This window comes from Anopheles coustani, chromosome 3, assembly GCF_943734705.1.
Source record: "Anopheles coustani chromosome 3, idAnoCousDA_361_x.2, whole genome shotgun sequence".
Taxonomy (NCBI): Eukaryota; Metazoa; Arthropoda; class Insecta; order Diptera; family Culicidae; genus Anopheles; species Anopheles coustani.
In genome coordinates, this window is record NC_071288.1 from 74,849,998 (window position 1) to 74,867,037 (window position 17,040).

At 48.5% G+C, this 17,040-nt stretch overlaps 1 protein-coding gene across 2 annotated transcripts in view; it reads left to right on the forward strand.

Moving 5' to 3' along the window:
• The window catches only part of LOC131271327 (protein patched), a 41,738-nt gene extending 28,187 nt beyond the window's left edge, over nt 1-13,551 (forward strand). The window contains exons 2-7 of one of the 2 annotated variants that reach the window (XM_058272721.1): nt 7,756-8,306; nt 8,378-10,298; nt 10,399-10,606; nt 10,674-10,945; nt 11,038-11,564; nt 11,622-13,551. In XM_058272721.1, the coding sequence (XP_058128704.1) occupies nt 7,756-8,306; nt 8,378-10,298; nt 10,399-10,606; nt 10,674-10,945; nt 11,038-11,564; nt 11,622-11,901 (3,759 nt within the window). In that variant the 3' untranslated portion in view covers nt 11,902-13,551. Of the gene's footprint in view, nt 1-7,755; nt 8,307-8,377; nt 10,299-10,398; nt 10,607-10,673; nt 10,946-11,037 lie in introns of both variants that reach the window. The other variant, XM_058272720.1, reaches the window with a different exon arrangement.
• The last annotated feature ends 3,489 nt before the right edge of the window (nt 13,552-17,040 follow it).

A 17,040-nucleotide genomic window follows, 5' to 3' on the forward strand; every position in this document is an offset into this window, starting at 1 on the left:
ATAACAATATAGAGCACAAAACCTGATCACACGTCTAATCGACCTACCATTTTGAACACTCCACAAGTTATTTGACTGTGGAAACGGATCATCTAACATTCAACAGTCCTAGAAAGATTCATCTTGCGAACTAGCACGTATTGTTTCACATCGACTGCTTCAGAGATTCAAATCATACACCCACGTAAAACCAACAGTTCATTGACAAAAATGCCTATCCCCATTCCCAGGAAATACCAGAGAGCACAAGGTCAGCTCACGACTGGAGGTAATGAAGATGCTATACGTACGATTTACCCCTTACAACTCCCGAAATCAGTGGAATGTACGTTGTTTCAGTTCCCTGAAGGCAATCGGTTTGCGGTCCGTCTGCAGCCACAAAACCTGAGAGCCCCAATCAGGCGAACACAATCGGGAATTCCGTGGGCACACATCTGCTCGTTAGTCGTGAGCTTGGGCAGTACAACAACACGCCTTTAGCCTGCCGGTCAAGGCACACAAATGCCGAAATGGAAGCTTGAAGGCACATTCTAAACGCAAAATTCCAAACTTGGCTAAGCTTTTTCTACCCCACGTCTCATCTTTGTTATTTGCTGGCGTCGTCCTTCTCCGTCCTGCGAGTAGAAGGTAAAATGGTTTGGTTTGAGCTTAAAATTGGTTTTCCGCTTGCTCCGGTTTTGGGTTTCCAATAATTTTGCAATAAATCATTCAACATGGTGCCCGGGGAACCGCGCGTACCCAACCATGCTGCCTAATTTTGTGCCTAACTCTCCCACCCTCGTCGGAAGCGGGAGAACCCTCGACGGTTCGTGGATTCTGTCGGTTTACAAATTATACCGGCAGAGGAAGAGAGCGTAGCCGTCGACCCGATGCCGACCTCAAATGCTGCCATTTTCGGAACGTTGGGAAATGATTTGTGTTTTGAAATCGCTTTCGGCGCTTAGGCGTTCGTTCTGTTTTGTTCCTTGAGGTACTTGCATAGACCCGTCCTCCAACTGTTCGTTAGAAGCTCGTCGGATGTATTAATTAGCAATAAAAGAATGGTAATACCTTTGAGTGCCCGAGGCAAGCAACTTTTGTATGGCCAGAATGAAGTAATTTTTCGAAATGTAATAAAATTTCTTATATCTCCTCCTCTGGTAGCGTGTAAGTGCATCGCAGAACTTGCCTCAAGGACTGTACGTTGAAGGTCTTTCATATTAACCCTGTTTCCTTTTTCCGCTACTCAGTTATTGTTGTTGTTCTGGTTGGGGTGTACCTCAGGATACAGTTGTCCTTCGGAAGGTTGTTTCGGTGCGTCTGCAATGAATTGCCACTGTCAAGGATACAATCGGATTTACGATAGGATTTGGGATCGTAATCCTGTCCCGAGGGTCTTAAACGAGGATGAAAGTAGACGGAACCCAAGGTTGCCATGGAATGCGAACAATCCCACCCGGTGATTTGTTTTCCAACCAACAAGCTGGCAGAATGTGGTCCTTGTTAAGATGTTGACTTCTCCGCCGTCCTTGATCCGGGGCAGGTAGCAGCGTGCGTTTTAGGGATGCGATGTTTCGCACTCATCAACTACAACATCGGGCTGGAAAAATGGCGACTGGAGATCATAAAGGACCAACCGTTGATTGTGCGAGGGCAATCAAGTTGTTCTACATGGGGCTTCGAAGTCGATGTGCTGAAAAAACGAGTGCCAATAAACCCAACGGGGAAGGTTGCTCGTCCGGTCACTCTCCCTGGTGTCCTCCTGCTCGGTGGGAGTTCGGGGCATAAATCGATTAAAGTTATGCACGGACACTTGGCTGGCTACGACGGTATGCCCTTTTGTCCTTAGATTCTCTAGCACTCTCGAATGCGATTGCGATTGATTTACAATGCACCGGAATGTACGGCATCTCCATCGCCACGATTGGTTTCACCGTCGGACATTATTCCACCACCAGGGATGATGCATTCCTAGGGAGGAAATCATCACGACCGGTAAAGATAGGCGTCCGGGTGAGAGCCCGGTCACCTTCAAGGTGGTCTTCGGAAGGCTGGCGAAGGGCACGGGAGACTAGAACACTCTCTGGCAATAATCGTAAAGCAACAACATGTAGAGAACGGAATGCTTAGGTGGACCGACATCAGGGTTCGACCTTCGACAGGGATTAGAAGCGGAAATACGATGGAGATACTGTGAGTCAACTTCTAACATGACTTCAAATGTGTTTCGTGTTGGGTTGAAGCAACATGAACCGCTTTAAGATCCAACCAAAGAGGAAGGGATCCGAAAGTCCACGATACTCCCAGACGTTGGAGTTCTCCCGGATATAGGGTTCCTCCCAGGGTGGGCTCGAAATCGGGCTTGGGAGCGTTTGTTTCTCTTAATGGTTCCGCTGGTTGATAGGCCGACTAGGTACCCAATGGGTCCCCGGAATGGGTCTATTAGAGCATGAGTGGGACGCGGAGGGCGCGTGGCGGAGAATAGAAATCATCAACCAAGGTGGTCGTCCGGCGCGGCTGGTGAAGGTCGCGCTGCAGCACAGACGGCTTGGACCTGCTTTCCCGAAGCGCCCGTGCATGCTTATCTGCGGCGGACCTCCCGCCGGGTAGGCTTTCGAGCTCATAAAAGTGTTGTAAGCGCGCTTCAGCTTATGGCATCTCGGTGGCTGCGATTCGACGGTATCTGCGGAGTGTTCCGATGAGACTCGTAAAAAAATACATTCAAGAGCAGCGAGCATCATTATTAAAGCGGCCCCGGACAAACCCAGTTCCTTCGTTTGAATGGATCGAGCTATCGAAACTGAAAGCAAAGCAACACTCGCAAGCTATCGTATCTGCCCAACCACGCGGATGAAATGTTCGAGGTCGAGCATAAACATCTTCATAAGCAGCGATCTCCAACCCGCCGGGGAATGGGGGATCGCTGGACATCGCCTCTCTCTCTCGGGGGTGGTCGATTGACGTGGTGGAGCCTAAAGATCATCGCTCGTAAATGACGGCTCACGCTAGTGTTGGCCGCTCCGATCTTTTTACCATCTGTTGTGGGATCGGTTTCGATGTCTCCATTAGGATCGCGCCGCATCCTTCGGGAAGGTAAACGCTCGAAATGATCTTTGAAGAAAGCAACAAATCAACAAGAACGTCCGAAAAGGCACGAACGAAAAAAAGAAACCGAAAACAAAAAAGTAAGGTGAGCCGAACTGGAAACGGATTGGCAAAGATCATTTATTATCTCAGCGGGCTGCAATCTGCAACATCGATCTTTGGGCACTCCTGGTGATGGCAGTCCAGCTACGCTCTCGGAAGCCACCACCGTCGGCCGCATCGTAAAGCTGTTGCGCGGTATAGTGGAGTCGTATGCCGTTGGTAGAACGTTCCGCAGGAAAGGGCAAATCGAAGAAGCCGAACGTTTGGCATTCGGCAGACATTTTAGTGATTTACATTTTAGAGCTCTCTCACACGCGGTAGAAGAGATCCTCGGCGAAAGGCGGCGGGGCGTGTTTTTTTTTGGGTAGTTACTTCCTGGAATGGAGGAAGTCGTTAAACGGCAGTGGAAAAACAACCCGTATCCGTCTTCAGTTTCACATTACCGTGCTGTGTGAAGATTAACTTCTCTTGCCACATCCAAGTTCGCTTGTCCCTATCGCATGGAAAACATGGCATTACAAAACAGCTTCTCCGCATTCGCAGTGTATCGCAGACAACTTCAAAGGAACTGTCGCGAAGATAGCGCTGAAAGATGGCTGTCATTTTGCGTCCCATTCGAAAAAAGGGTCCCCATCTATCTCGTCGTTCCTCTGAAGTGGCCGCATTCCGGCCGGCTGCCAAAACACTCGCAGCGCGTAACGAGTGTGTGATTTACGAGGAATCTGGCGCGATTTGTTAGAGCACGGCAGCAGATGGCGGATGTTTTGCTAGCGGAGTTCTCTGAAATCGGTCGCTCCATTGACCATGGGCTGGCATATGTGGCTATTTATGTACATTGCAACGTTGCAGTGGACTGTTGGTTTTGTTTCTTTCATCTGTGTAGCAGATGTTTGCATGAGTTACCATAAAAAGTTTCATTGACCGTTCCTCATCTTGTGCTATTCCCAGTGAGCCAAGGAACTGTGAAGCACCCGTTGAATGAGTGATGACCATATTCGATTTCCTACGCACGAAAACTACCGAGAACTAACACAAATTTCAACTTCCAAACTAATTTAAAACAATAAAACTTATGAACAACAAGCACAATGACACACGAAAGGCAAGCGTTCCTTAAACACAAAGCCGGAATGCTAGCGGAATAAGCTGTCAAAGGCTCGTTAAACGGGAACTGGAACTTATCGGAAAAGGAACGGTTTGGATCGGAGGAATCCGTTTACGGGCGGAATGAACCCAGTGTTAGATCTCTGTTTGGTTCAAAGCAATGTAATATATTATACGATGGTGGCATGGTCTTACAGCTGCTGACAGGGGGAAATGTAGAGCACAGCACATTAAAATGTCGTTCGGGGGCCATAGTACAGGACAATGTTAATGAGCCGTAAGCATACGCTACATTGTGGGTAATTAATGCCCCATTAGTGGCGAGGGGAAACACCACCATTGTAGGCCTACTCTAGAGAAACCGGGACCACCTACCGGGTCATTTAATCTCTGAAGATCCGGTTTCAGAGCGAAGGGAACGAAAGGCGGTTGAACAACGTACTTGAATCGGCAATTATGTTTCAGTCTGCGTACAAATAACAACTCCATTTACCATCCATCCGTGGTTGCGATGGATTGTACTTGGTGTTAGCATTTCCTTACCTTCATTCATAGAACTTCATCCATTCTCGCGAGTTGTGAGTCTTCACTCAACACTCTGCCCTGCGCGTTGGGAGTGGAAATTGAAACGAAGAAACAGCTGAAAGGAAAGCTACAGCTCTGAAACCGGTAAATGGACGTAGGAACCGGTGGTGGTCTTGGAAGGGCACAGACGTAAGTTGTTATTTCCGGTGCCTGCAACCGGCGAACCCGTGGTGATAATCCGTGGTTTATCTCGTACCATCTTTAACCGTATTCAACTTGCAACCTTTTTTTTGGGGAGGAAATGGGGTGAGGTCCATTCATGGGAAAACCCACAAGCCAACTCGAGTCGTATTCATCTCACGTCCGATCGGTGAACCTAAACACAATGCGCCATATAGCGGACCTGGTTCTCCACCGGCATGTTTCGGCGTTGTGCCGTATCGATTCCGGGTGATCAACACAGCTCTCTATGTTTCCAAACTACCTCCTGAATAAAACGAACATATGTTCTGCGATACTTACCGTGCCGAACAGCACGTGAAGGAACACCAGCGTGTGTTAGATCATACCTGCCATATGATCGGACATTCAGGTCCTCCATTTCCCATTCACCATCATTCATGTCGATCCCTCGGCCCGACTCGGGTGGACTATTCCTTTTTCTGCCCGCGGCTATATTTTACTTACAATCCAACTCAGTCTAGTGTTTTTTGTGATGTCTCCAACCCTTCCCAACCAATAGCTATCTCTCTCCTCTAGTCACTTGCTTTCTCCCAAATGGCAACTCGTCCGTTCGACAGGCGGTCGGTCGCGCTCCTTTGACGAGGCGGGATTAATTCGATTAATCTTCCGCGTGCGTCTGTGATTGCGTAGAGTTCCATGCCGCTCCATCACGATGAACCGGTTGCGAGCCGGCCGTTACGTTTCCCATGACTTTTCCCAGCGCAAAAGCCGCACAGAGAGGCGTACGATGATTGCCGTTCGTGATTGATCGGCGGCGACGGGACGGGCATTCCACAGCGCCACGAGGAAGAGATTAAGACGTAAACATTTGTTTTAATTAAGACGTTCACAGGCGCCCTTTTCCCTTAGAGCCGGCCTTAGTTCAGAAAGCCGCTCGTGGGAGATTTGCACGAAAAACTTTGTTTTTGGTACGATGGTGAAAGGTCCCCCGGGAGGGGATTTGGGAGAGAGACCGTAATGGTGTGAAATGTGATGAAATGACGAGTGGTTCATCAAGGTTTAGTGCCAGTAATCTTGGGTTTTGGGATGTCAAATCCCGTATGAACATGGGAGTTAGCAATCCCACGAAAGTATTTGTAAATTTCACTCCTAACCATTTGCTGATGCTTTCACCTGACTTATTCGATGTTTCCAAATTGTGAGGTACATTCCAAGCATTTTAAACTATTCGAGATTTAAGAAAACAATTTTTTAAGCTCTTGATATTGAGTCTATTCAATCTAACAAAACTGGGAGAAGAAGTTTCTGGGAGATTTAATTTCTAAAACCAGCAGACGAGTCTAATGACATTTATATCCTGAATCGTAACCTGCTACCGAAACAAACGCCAGCCTGTCAATAGACCCTTCCAAAACGCTACATATCGTGAGAACCAGCAACCTCCGGTTAAATCCTATCTCGGTAAATTCGCTTCCAGAATTACGCATGCACGGATCAAACCTGTTTCTCTCTATTCGCTCGACACAGCGCCATGTTAGAAATTTAAAAAAAATTAAGGCGATTAAGGAAGCAAAAAAATCCCTGCCGACATATGTCTATTCGATTGATCTTTCATCCGTTGACGGGTTTGCAAAACCGCACGCTTCCCAGATGTTGTCCTTTTGGGAGAGGACGAATCACTGTGCTCCCAAAATTGTACCTGTTCCAGTTTCGCATTCCCTTCAATCTCGGTGTGTCTCCAAAAACTAAGCGATTCGTTGGACCCGGCTCCGGGTGGTCGCGAGCGAAATCTTTCCGTAACTCAATACCGATCAGTTTCCTTCAGTCCTCCGGGACCCTGTCGTTTTGGTTGGTTGGTTGGTTGGTTGCTTAAAGTTCCCGTCGTGAGTTCACTCGCTGGGCAACACTTCCGAATAGGTTGGAGATGAGCGTAATCGCTCCGACACGGCAGGAGGATGGACCACCGGGCACCGAGCAGTGCAGCTGTTGGGTTTGTCCTGTTGGAATTGCATGTTGGGTAACCCGATCGGGCCCCTGCCAGCTTGAACCCGGGCGGGGGGAGCTAAGGAAATGGGTGATACGACGTGGTACGATTTTCCGGCTGAGTAACCAAAAGCACGGTACGCTGCAATTCGAGACCACCACCGCCGTACAGGGGACACGGTCACGATGAAACCATTTACAGACACTCTCCAAGCCTTGGAAAGCGGAGGTCTACAGAAGTGGTTAGGAAGCCTAAAAAATGCAGCCTCTGCTTGTGTGGGACGGTGGCGCAGATGCGGTAGTTCAGATTTAACGCTCAATTAGACTTCGCATGTGTGCGAAACGAAGTCAATTAACCTACACGACCGCAGCGCCCATAAGTGTCACTCTGTGGAGAGGCAGCTTCCGTGGGAAGTGGCCTTTTTGTCCACGTCATGCGGTTTAGTAAACCACGAAATTCAAGATGAAGAAATTGATCCAATGAAACGTCACCTGGCAAGCTGGAGATTTTCTTCTATCGTGAAGAGTAAAGGGAATCGCGCTATATAGAATCTGATCGCACAAGCAATTGATACTCATACGAACAATGTCGTCGTCTTCGTAGAGAACTTCAAGTTCTTGAGGAGTGTTCTAATAAATTTTTGTTTTCAAACACACTGGGGAAGAATAATTGTATGCAATATGAGATCGTACAACCTTTTGCCATACAACAGTACATGGCAAGTTTTATAATTTATAGAATAGAATATTTATATAGCTAGAAGATAGACAGCTCCACCAACAATACTTATTACTTGTTGTTTAACCTGTTTACTTCTGTTTCTCAATCCCCAGGGCAAAGCACGGGGGAGACGGTCAGCAGTGTACATGCGATCGCTGTTCCAGTCCTATCTGTACAATCTCGGCTGTTCGATACAGAAGCACGCCGGCAAGGTGTTATTCGTGGCGATACTGGTGCTGAGCACGTTCTGCGTCGGGCTGAAGTCGGCCACGGTGCATTCGAAGGTGCACCAGCTGTGGATACAGGAGGGCGGGCCGCTCGAGCACGAGCTGGCGTACACGCAGAAATCGCTCGGCGAGATGGACTCGTCGACGCACCAGCTACTCATACAGACGCCGAAGGACATGGACGCGTCGATACTGCACGCGGACGCTCTGCTGACGCACCTGGAGGTGGTGCGGAAGGCGATATCGGTGACGGTGCACATGTACGATATTACGTGGAGCCTAAAGGATATGTGCTACTCGCCCAACATTCCCAGCTTCGACACGCACTTCATCGAGCAGATCTTCGAGAACGTCATCCCGTGCGCGATCATCACGCCGCTGGACTGCTTCTGGGAGGGTAGCAAGCTGCTTGGCCCCAAGTATCCCGTGCACATACCGTAAGTTCACTCACCCTCCCATGAATGTTAAGAGTTGTTGTCTAAGCTCACTGTTTTTGTTTACATTCCAGTGGTCAAACTAATAAGGTGCAGTGGACGTCGCTGAACCCGCAGATACTGCTGAAGGAAATCAAGGCCCAGAACTACCAGTTCCCGTTCGAGACGCTCGAGCAGTACATGAAGCGGGCGGGCATCAGCACAGGCTACACGGAGAAGCCGTGCCTCAACCCGAAGGACAAGCAGTGCCCGGACACGGCGCCGAACAAGAAGTCCGGTCAGGTGCCGGACATTGGCGCCACGCTGACCGGTGGCTGCTATGGGTTCGCCGCGAAGTATATGCACTGGCCAGAGGAGCTGGTGGTCGGAGGGGCGGTGCGCAACCGCACGCACCACCTGAAGTCGGCCAAGGCGCTGCAGAGCGTCATCCAGCTGATGGGCGAGCGAGAGCTGTACGACTACTGGAGCAACCACTACAAGGTGCACCACATTGGATGGAGCACTGAGAAGGCTTCGGAGGTGTTGCGCGCGTTCCAGCAAAAGTTCCGGGCCGAGGTGAACCGGATCACGCAGACGGAGGTGACGCCGGTGTCATACTATGGCGTGTACGCGTTCTCGTCCGCCACGCTGGATGATCTGCTCGGGAAGCACTCCAGTCCGAACCCGGTCAGCATCGGTATTGGTATCGCGGTCGTACTGGTCTACACGTCTTTCATGCGCATCCGCTGGAGGGACGCTGTGCTTGGCCAGAGCGGTGTCTGCGTTGCCGGGGTGCTGCTAATCGCGGTCACGTCCGCGGCCGGGCTGGGCTTCTGCGCGCTGCTGGGGATCGCCTTCAATGCTGCCACGACTCAGGTCATCCCGTTTCTGGCGCTCGGCTTCGGTGTGGACCACATCTACGTGCTGACGCACGCGTACGCCACCAGCGACACGAGCGAACAGACCGGCCAGGTGCTGAAGAAGGCCGGCATGAGTGTGCTGCTCACGGGCGCCTCGACGGCATGTGCGTTCTTCGCGGGCACACTCATCCCGGTGCCGGCGCTGAAGGTGTTCTGCTTCCAGTGTGCCGTGCTGATGGTGTTCAACCTGGCCGCCGCGTTGCTCGTATTCCCCGCAATGATTTCGCTTGATCTACGCCGCCGGAGGTCCGGTCGTGCCGACATCCTTTGTTGTGCCCTTCCGGCTCTTCCGAGCACCACGCATGACCTCGGCCGGTCACGGTATCACTATCATCAGCAATCGCAGCATCCTCCACAACAGCAACAGCAACAAGGACAGGGCCAATCGGCAGCTGGCGATACCGAAACGCAACGCCCCGAGGAAGACTCACTGATCGAATGTCAGACGCAGTCGTGGCTCAACTTCTCGATGTCACGGTTCGCCGCCAAACACTACGCGCCGTTCATCATGAAGAGCTCGGTCAAGGTGTTCGCCATGCTGCTGTTCTCCGGCATCCTTGGCGTGTCGATGTTTGCCTCGATGCGACTCTCCGACGGGCTGGAGCTGACCGACCTCGTGCCGCAGGACACGAACGAGTACCGGTTTCTGAGCGTGCAGGGCAAGCTGTTCGGGTTCTACAGCATGTTCGCCGTGACGCAGGGGGATTTCGAGTACCCGAACAACCAGAAGCTGCTGCACGAGTACCACGAGGCGTTCGTGCGCGTCTCGCACGTGATCAAGAACGACAACGGGGGCCTACCCGACTTCTGGCTCAGCTTGTTCCGCGACTGGTTGATCAATCTGCAGAAGGCGTTCGACAGGGACTATCGGGAGGGGCGCATCACGCAGGAGCGCTGGTACGCGAACGCCAGCAACGATGCCATCCTCGCCTACAAGCTGCTGGTGCAGACGGGCCATGTGGACAATCCGATCGACAAGAGCCTGGTGACGCAGGTACGCCTGGTAGACTCGGAAGGTGTCATCAATCCGCCGGCGTTCTACAACTACCTTTCCGCCTGGGCGTGGAACGATGTGCTGGCGTACGGTGCATCACAGGTAAGCTTATCAGGCCTATCCTTCGATAACCTTGAATCACAGAAGATAAATGTGTTTACCCAATGCTAACCTTCTCGCACGTTTGTATCGCTTTCTCCAGGGCAACTTGCGACCGGAACCGAGGGAATGGATCCACACACCGTCCGATTTTGAGCTGAAGATTGCAAAAAGCGCACCGCTAACCTACACCCAGCTGCCATTCTACCTACACGGGTTAAGCGACACGGCCGACATCAAGACGATGATCACCCAGATCCGGGAGTTGTGCACCAAGTTCGAGGCGCGTGGCTTACCAAACTATCCGCAAGGTAAGTGCGCAAAGTAATTGGCCGCCTTATAGCGTACGCTAACTAAGTTGTCTTTCGTTTCATGCAGGTATTCCATTCATTTTCTGGGAGCAGTACATGTATTTGCGTACGAACCTGCTGCATGCCGAGTTCGGCGCCATGTTTGGGGCGGCCATGTTCACCTTCATGTTGCTGTTGTCGCTTTGGGGCACGCTGTTGGTTCTGTTCAACGTACTGACGCTGCAGATTCAGCTGCTCGGCGTTATGGTGCTGCTTGGAATCAAACTGTCCGCCATCCCGGCCGTCATGCTGATCGCCAGCGTGGGGTTGGGCGTCGGTTACAGTGCAAATGTGGCCTTGGTAAGTGCTCCTTTAATGTTTGTGTCGGCAAGACGACCTTGTATTCAATTTAACTAACAATCGCCCGCTTTGTTTCCGCTTTTGATCACCAGGGTTTCATCACTTCGATCGGAAATCGCGATCGTCGGGTGAGGCTGGCGCTGGAGCAATCGTTCGCACCGACCGTCCACTGCGTGATGACGTCCGTGCTGTCCGTCTCCATGCTGTACACCTCCTCGTTTGAGTTCGTCGTGCGCCACTTCCTTTGGCTGCTCCTGTCGGCCATCGTGATCGGAGCCGTCAATGGTCTGTTTTTCTTTCCGATCCTGCTCAGCCTGATCGGCCCGGGAGCGGAGGTGATCCCACTGCAGCACGCGAACCGCATCTCGACGCCGTCGCCACCACCGAAGCGCATCAACAAGCTGTCCTCGGGCAAGCCGATCATCCTGAACAACCGACGGTCGTCGTGTTCGCGGAGCTGCACCAAACCGCACCATCACCACAAGCACAACAACGTCAACCTGAACAACGAACCGTCGCTGACGACGATCACCGAGGAGCCGCAGTCGTGGAAGAGTTCCGCCTCGTCCATTCCGTCGATCCATGAGAAGGCGAACGTCGCGTCGGCCACCGCCGCCACGTCCGCCAGCCATCTCGGTGGTGGTAGCAACGTGGCCGGCGTTGGAGGGGTTTACAGCCATCCGCACGCGCACCACTACCATCACCATCATCACCAGCAGGCGCCGGAACTGCAGAGCATCGTGCTGCAGCCGGAGGTGACGGTGGAAACGCACCATCACGGGGGTGAACACCAAAACACCAAAGTGACGGCCACGGCCAACATCAAGGTGGAGCTGGTGACGCCGGGACGCGCCACTCGGATGATGCACACGACCGCCAGCAGCACCAGCAGCAGCAACAACAGCTCGTCCAGCAGCAGCAGCGGCAATGGAAGCACTGGAAGCAGCAGCAGCTAACCCTCCCTCCGAAGCAGTATTTCGTCCCGAGCGGACGAGAACCTACCAATACCTAGACAATTCCACCATCCAACCCGGAGGATCGAGTCAATCACAAACCCATTAAACCATCAACCGAGTGGCAGTGGCGTGTACATAGAAGCTATTTGTTAGATTCGTTATTTATTTTCCTTCCCACACATCCGATCGATTGCGACGACTCCTTACCCTGTTCATAGGTTAACGCTAGCTGGCGAGAGGTTAGAAATCAAAGAAAGTGTAGCAGTGTGTGCGTAGTTAATAGACCGAAAAAACCGAGCAGAGTGACAGAAAGTATTACATTACACATGACTCTTGTGCATGCTGTAAGACGATAGGCATATCTTGTAGGCTCGGCAGAGGTGTTCAATAGGATGCCGTGACGCGTAGCGATTAGTAGCACTAGAGTTACCCCTCCCGTGTTTCGCCAGGGTAGCAACTGCGTTGGACTGATTGTAGTAGCTTTCGTTTTGTCTATTGTAAGTATTCATCATCGTAGGATAATGTGTGAAGACCTCAACCTGTATATTTGGGGGAAACTATCACGAACACGACAGAAAACGACATTAGTGCGTGTTGATCGAGAAAGATGGACGAAAGATAGAGAACACATTTTCAGGGGCTATGTAGATATAGGAGACGTTGTTTAGTTTTCGTTCTTAACTTGTGTCCAATGTGGGCCCGAGTCCAGCAGAGTCAGCATAAAACCCAACAGTACTTAATTGCAATTGCGTACTAGACAAACACGAATAGAACTTCACCTCGGCGGATCACGTTCGGTTGAAGAGAGAAAAGAGCAAAGAGGAGTAACAAATAACAACGATAACAGTGTAAATGATAGTTTGTAATAAACATTATTCAAAGGAAGGTGAAAACCGTCGGATTGCGGAGATGTCGCACCATCGGACGCATCGTCAAGCAGACACAAAACATGTATACCGAAAAGTATCAAAGACACAAACCAAACCGATTTTAACAAACAAAACGAACGAGGAACAATGTTGCGAGAGGAAACCGGATAATAAAGTCTCCGTTCAGCTGAGTTGAGGATCGAAGAAGAAGTTCTAAACCAACGAAACACAGCGCACCCCCGTGCGTGTAAATATAATTTGAAAAATAATAACAAAAAACAACTTTATCTACTTACGAAAATTCCCACCTGGTCGAAGTAAAAAAACAAGCGATCCACTAGTTTAGGGATAGGAAACACAAGCATACGTGAGGGTATTGGACGAGCACAGCGAAAACCTTCTTTTGTACGGCAGTCATTATAAATTCGATTAATAAATTGGAAATTCGATTGAAATTAAAATTAGGGTTACCAGAGAAGGGTTATCTACAATTTCAGCGGGTTTCTCACCGACAAGGGTGGAGAGTTTTTCGACACACTATATTCTGAATTCAGTTCCTCGGCGTAAGTAGTTTTTAGCGTAGGAAGCGAACGTCTCTTCGAGCTGTAGGTTTTATAATGTAGATGCTAGCGAGGAACAGGTGTATTGTAAAGAGTATATTTATTTATTTTGCAGTAAAGTGGTGTCTTTATTAGGTTCGGCTCCTCCTTAGGTGGCGATCGCAGTGGTTTCGAATGTTGAAGCAGAGAAATAATAAAAGATTCGTCAGATGCTTCAGTGTATGAAATATGTGTGTATTTGTTTTTGTTTCGAAATGAAATACCAGTATTTTGTAGGAATTTATCGACATTTCCAAGGCTTTCTACAACTTTAGCGGTAAAAAGAAAAGATCTACAATAGACATATTACATCAAAGGAATACGAAGGCCAGAAAGAGAGATAAGTGTATGGGGTATTCGGTTTAGGGTACCTGCTCGCAATCTGCGCTACTGTTACGAAAAATCAAAATCCCTAGCATTTTACACAAAACTGCCTCCGAACAAACTCTATAAAACTAGTCGCGCCGACTGCTGTGATAACTGGGTCATGCCGACTGCTGTACGTGTTCTCGGGGGAGTACATCGAAACGCAGATACTGGCCCAGATCAATCCGGATGATTCGGGGCAGATCGAGCAGATATGATACCACTCGTATCACTATATACACCTTATATATAGTCATGAACGTATCTTTTAAACGTTTACTGGAGCTTATTCCATAACGCCGCGTCTGTCTATGATGCTCTACACTCCTTCAACCTCATTACCACCTTCCCTTTCCCTACCTGCTGTCCTCGGCTGAACCCTAATCAGGTCATGTTGGAATCTGACTTCTCAGACTAGTATTCCTTATGTTTGGAGATGACCTAAAAATTTTCAGCCCTACATCCTCTGTAACTGATTGTTTTGCCTTCCAACTCCTTATTGATGAGTTTTCCATTTGGTGCTCTTCAAACGGATCATCCCTGTCCCTATCTACGTGTTCTACGATCGATCCTTGTGCTGATCTGGCCGTCCTCTGCAGCACGAGTACAAACTTAGTAATGAGCCTATAACCAGAGTGTCGATTTGCTTTCTTCCGCCGTGCATCATGACAAAGTGATAAGTTAGGTCTACCATACTCTAGGACTCCAATGTGTCTCAGAACCCTTTACTGCACCCTGGTCCGGTCTTTTCTAGAGTTCGCTTGCGTCATTTGGACCCCGTCCTCGCCTTCTATCATTGCAAGGTTTGAAAGGGTCCAGTGAGCATCCCGTTGCCCTCCTACGTTGCCCGATGTCAGGTTCTGAACCTCGAGCCACTGGAACAGAGGTGACGGACAGTGGCGGATTTACACCCTAAGTGGTAGAATGAACGGGGTCTCCACGTAATACCTTAAAAAATGATAAATTTCGTCTTGTTTATATGCTTTTAAAAAAAAATCATCGTCATCATCATCTTCTAATAAGGTCCGTTTGACTTAAAATGCTCTCAATTTACAGTCCACCAGTAGAAGTCTGCTTTGTTGTTTTAAATTGTTTTCGTCATCGCTGTTAAAATTGATAAAAAGATTTAATTATTTGAGAGCGATTTAAAAAACCATATTGCGATTTGGGACACATGAAAAACACCTGTGAACAGTAATCTACATCTACAAGCTACAGGTGGGCCAAAATAGAAGCAAAGCGGGCCAAAATAGCGACAAAAAGTGTGTTCGTAAATTGATAATTTTTCAGTAAAAACATCAAATAAACTAAAAAATATGAATTTTAATGTATGCTTATATAGCTACTCTACATTATCATACCCAGTTTATCGTAATATGATCGGTACAATTAATGCAACGATTTATTTTGTGGTGACCCTTCCCTAAGTGGGCCAAAATGAGTACTTTTACCCTAGTTTTCAATAGTGTGTGGCGCACAGCAGCACCATCTAGGTGTCAACGAGTCCATCGTGGGACCCAGTACGCCGGGGAACGGAACGGAGTCGAGCAAGTCCGGAACTCGCGATCGTCTTTATAAGGCCGGTCGAGCAGGACATCTCTTCTAGTGATGAGAAAACTCCAAAATTTCAGGAGCAGATCAGATCATTTGCTCTCAGTCAAAGATCGGATCAGATCAGAAGAGCATAATCGTACTCCAATGCCATGCCGCTACGGGTAATGGCGTCACTAGGATCATAATGGAGCAGATCAGATCACATCGCCATAGGCCCGCCGGCAAAGAGCATATTGGATCAGATCAGAACACATTGCCTTACCGCTACGGGTAATGGCGTCACTAGGATCATAATGGAGCAGATCAGATCACATTGCCATAGGTCTACAGGTAAAGAGCATATTGGATCAGATCAGAACACATCGCCATAGCGCTACGGGTAATGGCGTCACTAGGATCATAATGGAGCATTTGCTCTCATATTTTCGGATCAGATCAGATCATATAATCAAGAGAGCAGATCGGATCATAAGAAGCTATTCCTTCTTCTCATCACTAATCTCTTCTCTTCTTCGTTCATAGAGATGAATGTCGCCGTTAAGGCGCAAAATCTCTTAAATAAAAAAAAAAAAAAAAAAAAAAATTCTTCGTTCATAGAAACGAAAGAGGCCACCAAGGCTCAAAGTTTCTAAAAAACGTATAAACAACAACAACATCTTCTTCGTTCCAAGAGGCGAATGTAGCCGAAAGGCTCAAAGCCTCTATACAAATTAACCAACAACAACAACTTCTTCGTTCCCAGCCAGTAGTACCGACACACGCTCGCGTACCCATCGGCCCGCGTTTTAGAATCAAGAAACTATTGTAAAAAACGACACACGCGATCGAATAAAAAGTTTAGCTCTTTTACCCCGAAACAGCTAAAAGTGCTTTTGCATACATATCGCTGGGGACTTCAATTAAAGGGAGACATCTTGCGCGTGAAGATCAGGCACTGGTCGAACAGAGAGAGGGTAAGATTATGTCGTACTTTTTTATCCCGCAATTCGTATTTGTATTTGAACCCACTTACCGCTCGGCAATTGTCAACACAATATACCTTCGGTAGTAAGACCTAGAAATTGTAACGAGGATGGCATGGAACCTTCCAAGGGGCGGTACGTGAGCAAGGGACTGCCGACGGGCCAGGTACCTGGCCTAAAAAACCTAGTACCAACATAATTTCACATGCACTCCGTGAAAAGCTTGCTCAAAGCGGTAACTTATTACTGGATGATTAGTTTGACTAAGTAGATAATTTTTAATTTTATTGCTTCAAGTAGAAACAAAACTTCAACGTCATCAAGGTACACCGGTAAATAAGACACTGGAGAACTACTTTACAAAGATATTTACTCTGCCTGTTTAAAGCACAGGAACCAATAGGAGGGTTGATAAACTAGAACCACACTTTGCCGTCCTGATCGAGGATAAGAAACATTGGCATTTTGATTTAACAATTTTGAATCTTGAAGCGATTTAGGAAAATCCCGTCAAACTTACCACAAGTCCAGAAACGCACCTTTCGGAAATTTTAATCAAATACTATCAAGCATGTTGTTTATTTGAGTTAGTACATAATTGCAAGTTTCTCTCTCAATTTTTTGTCCTTACATTAGCAACGCTTTCGTATATGTTTAACAATGATAAAGTTTTTTCTCTTTCTTTTTCACGTTTGTATTATTTAATTCTTTATCAAATTTACCATTTTTCTATTTAAAAATTAACAAATCGATTGAATTTAAGACATCTGACTTTGCGATCGCATGTAT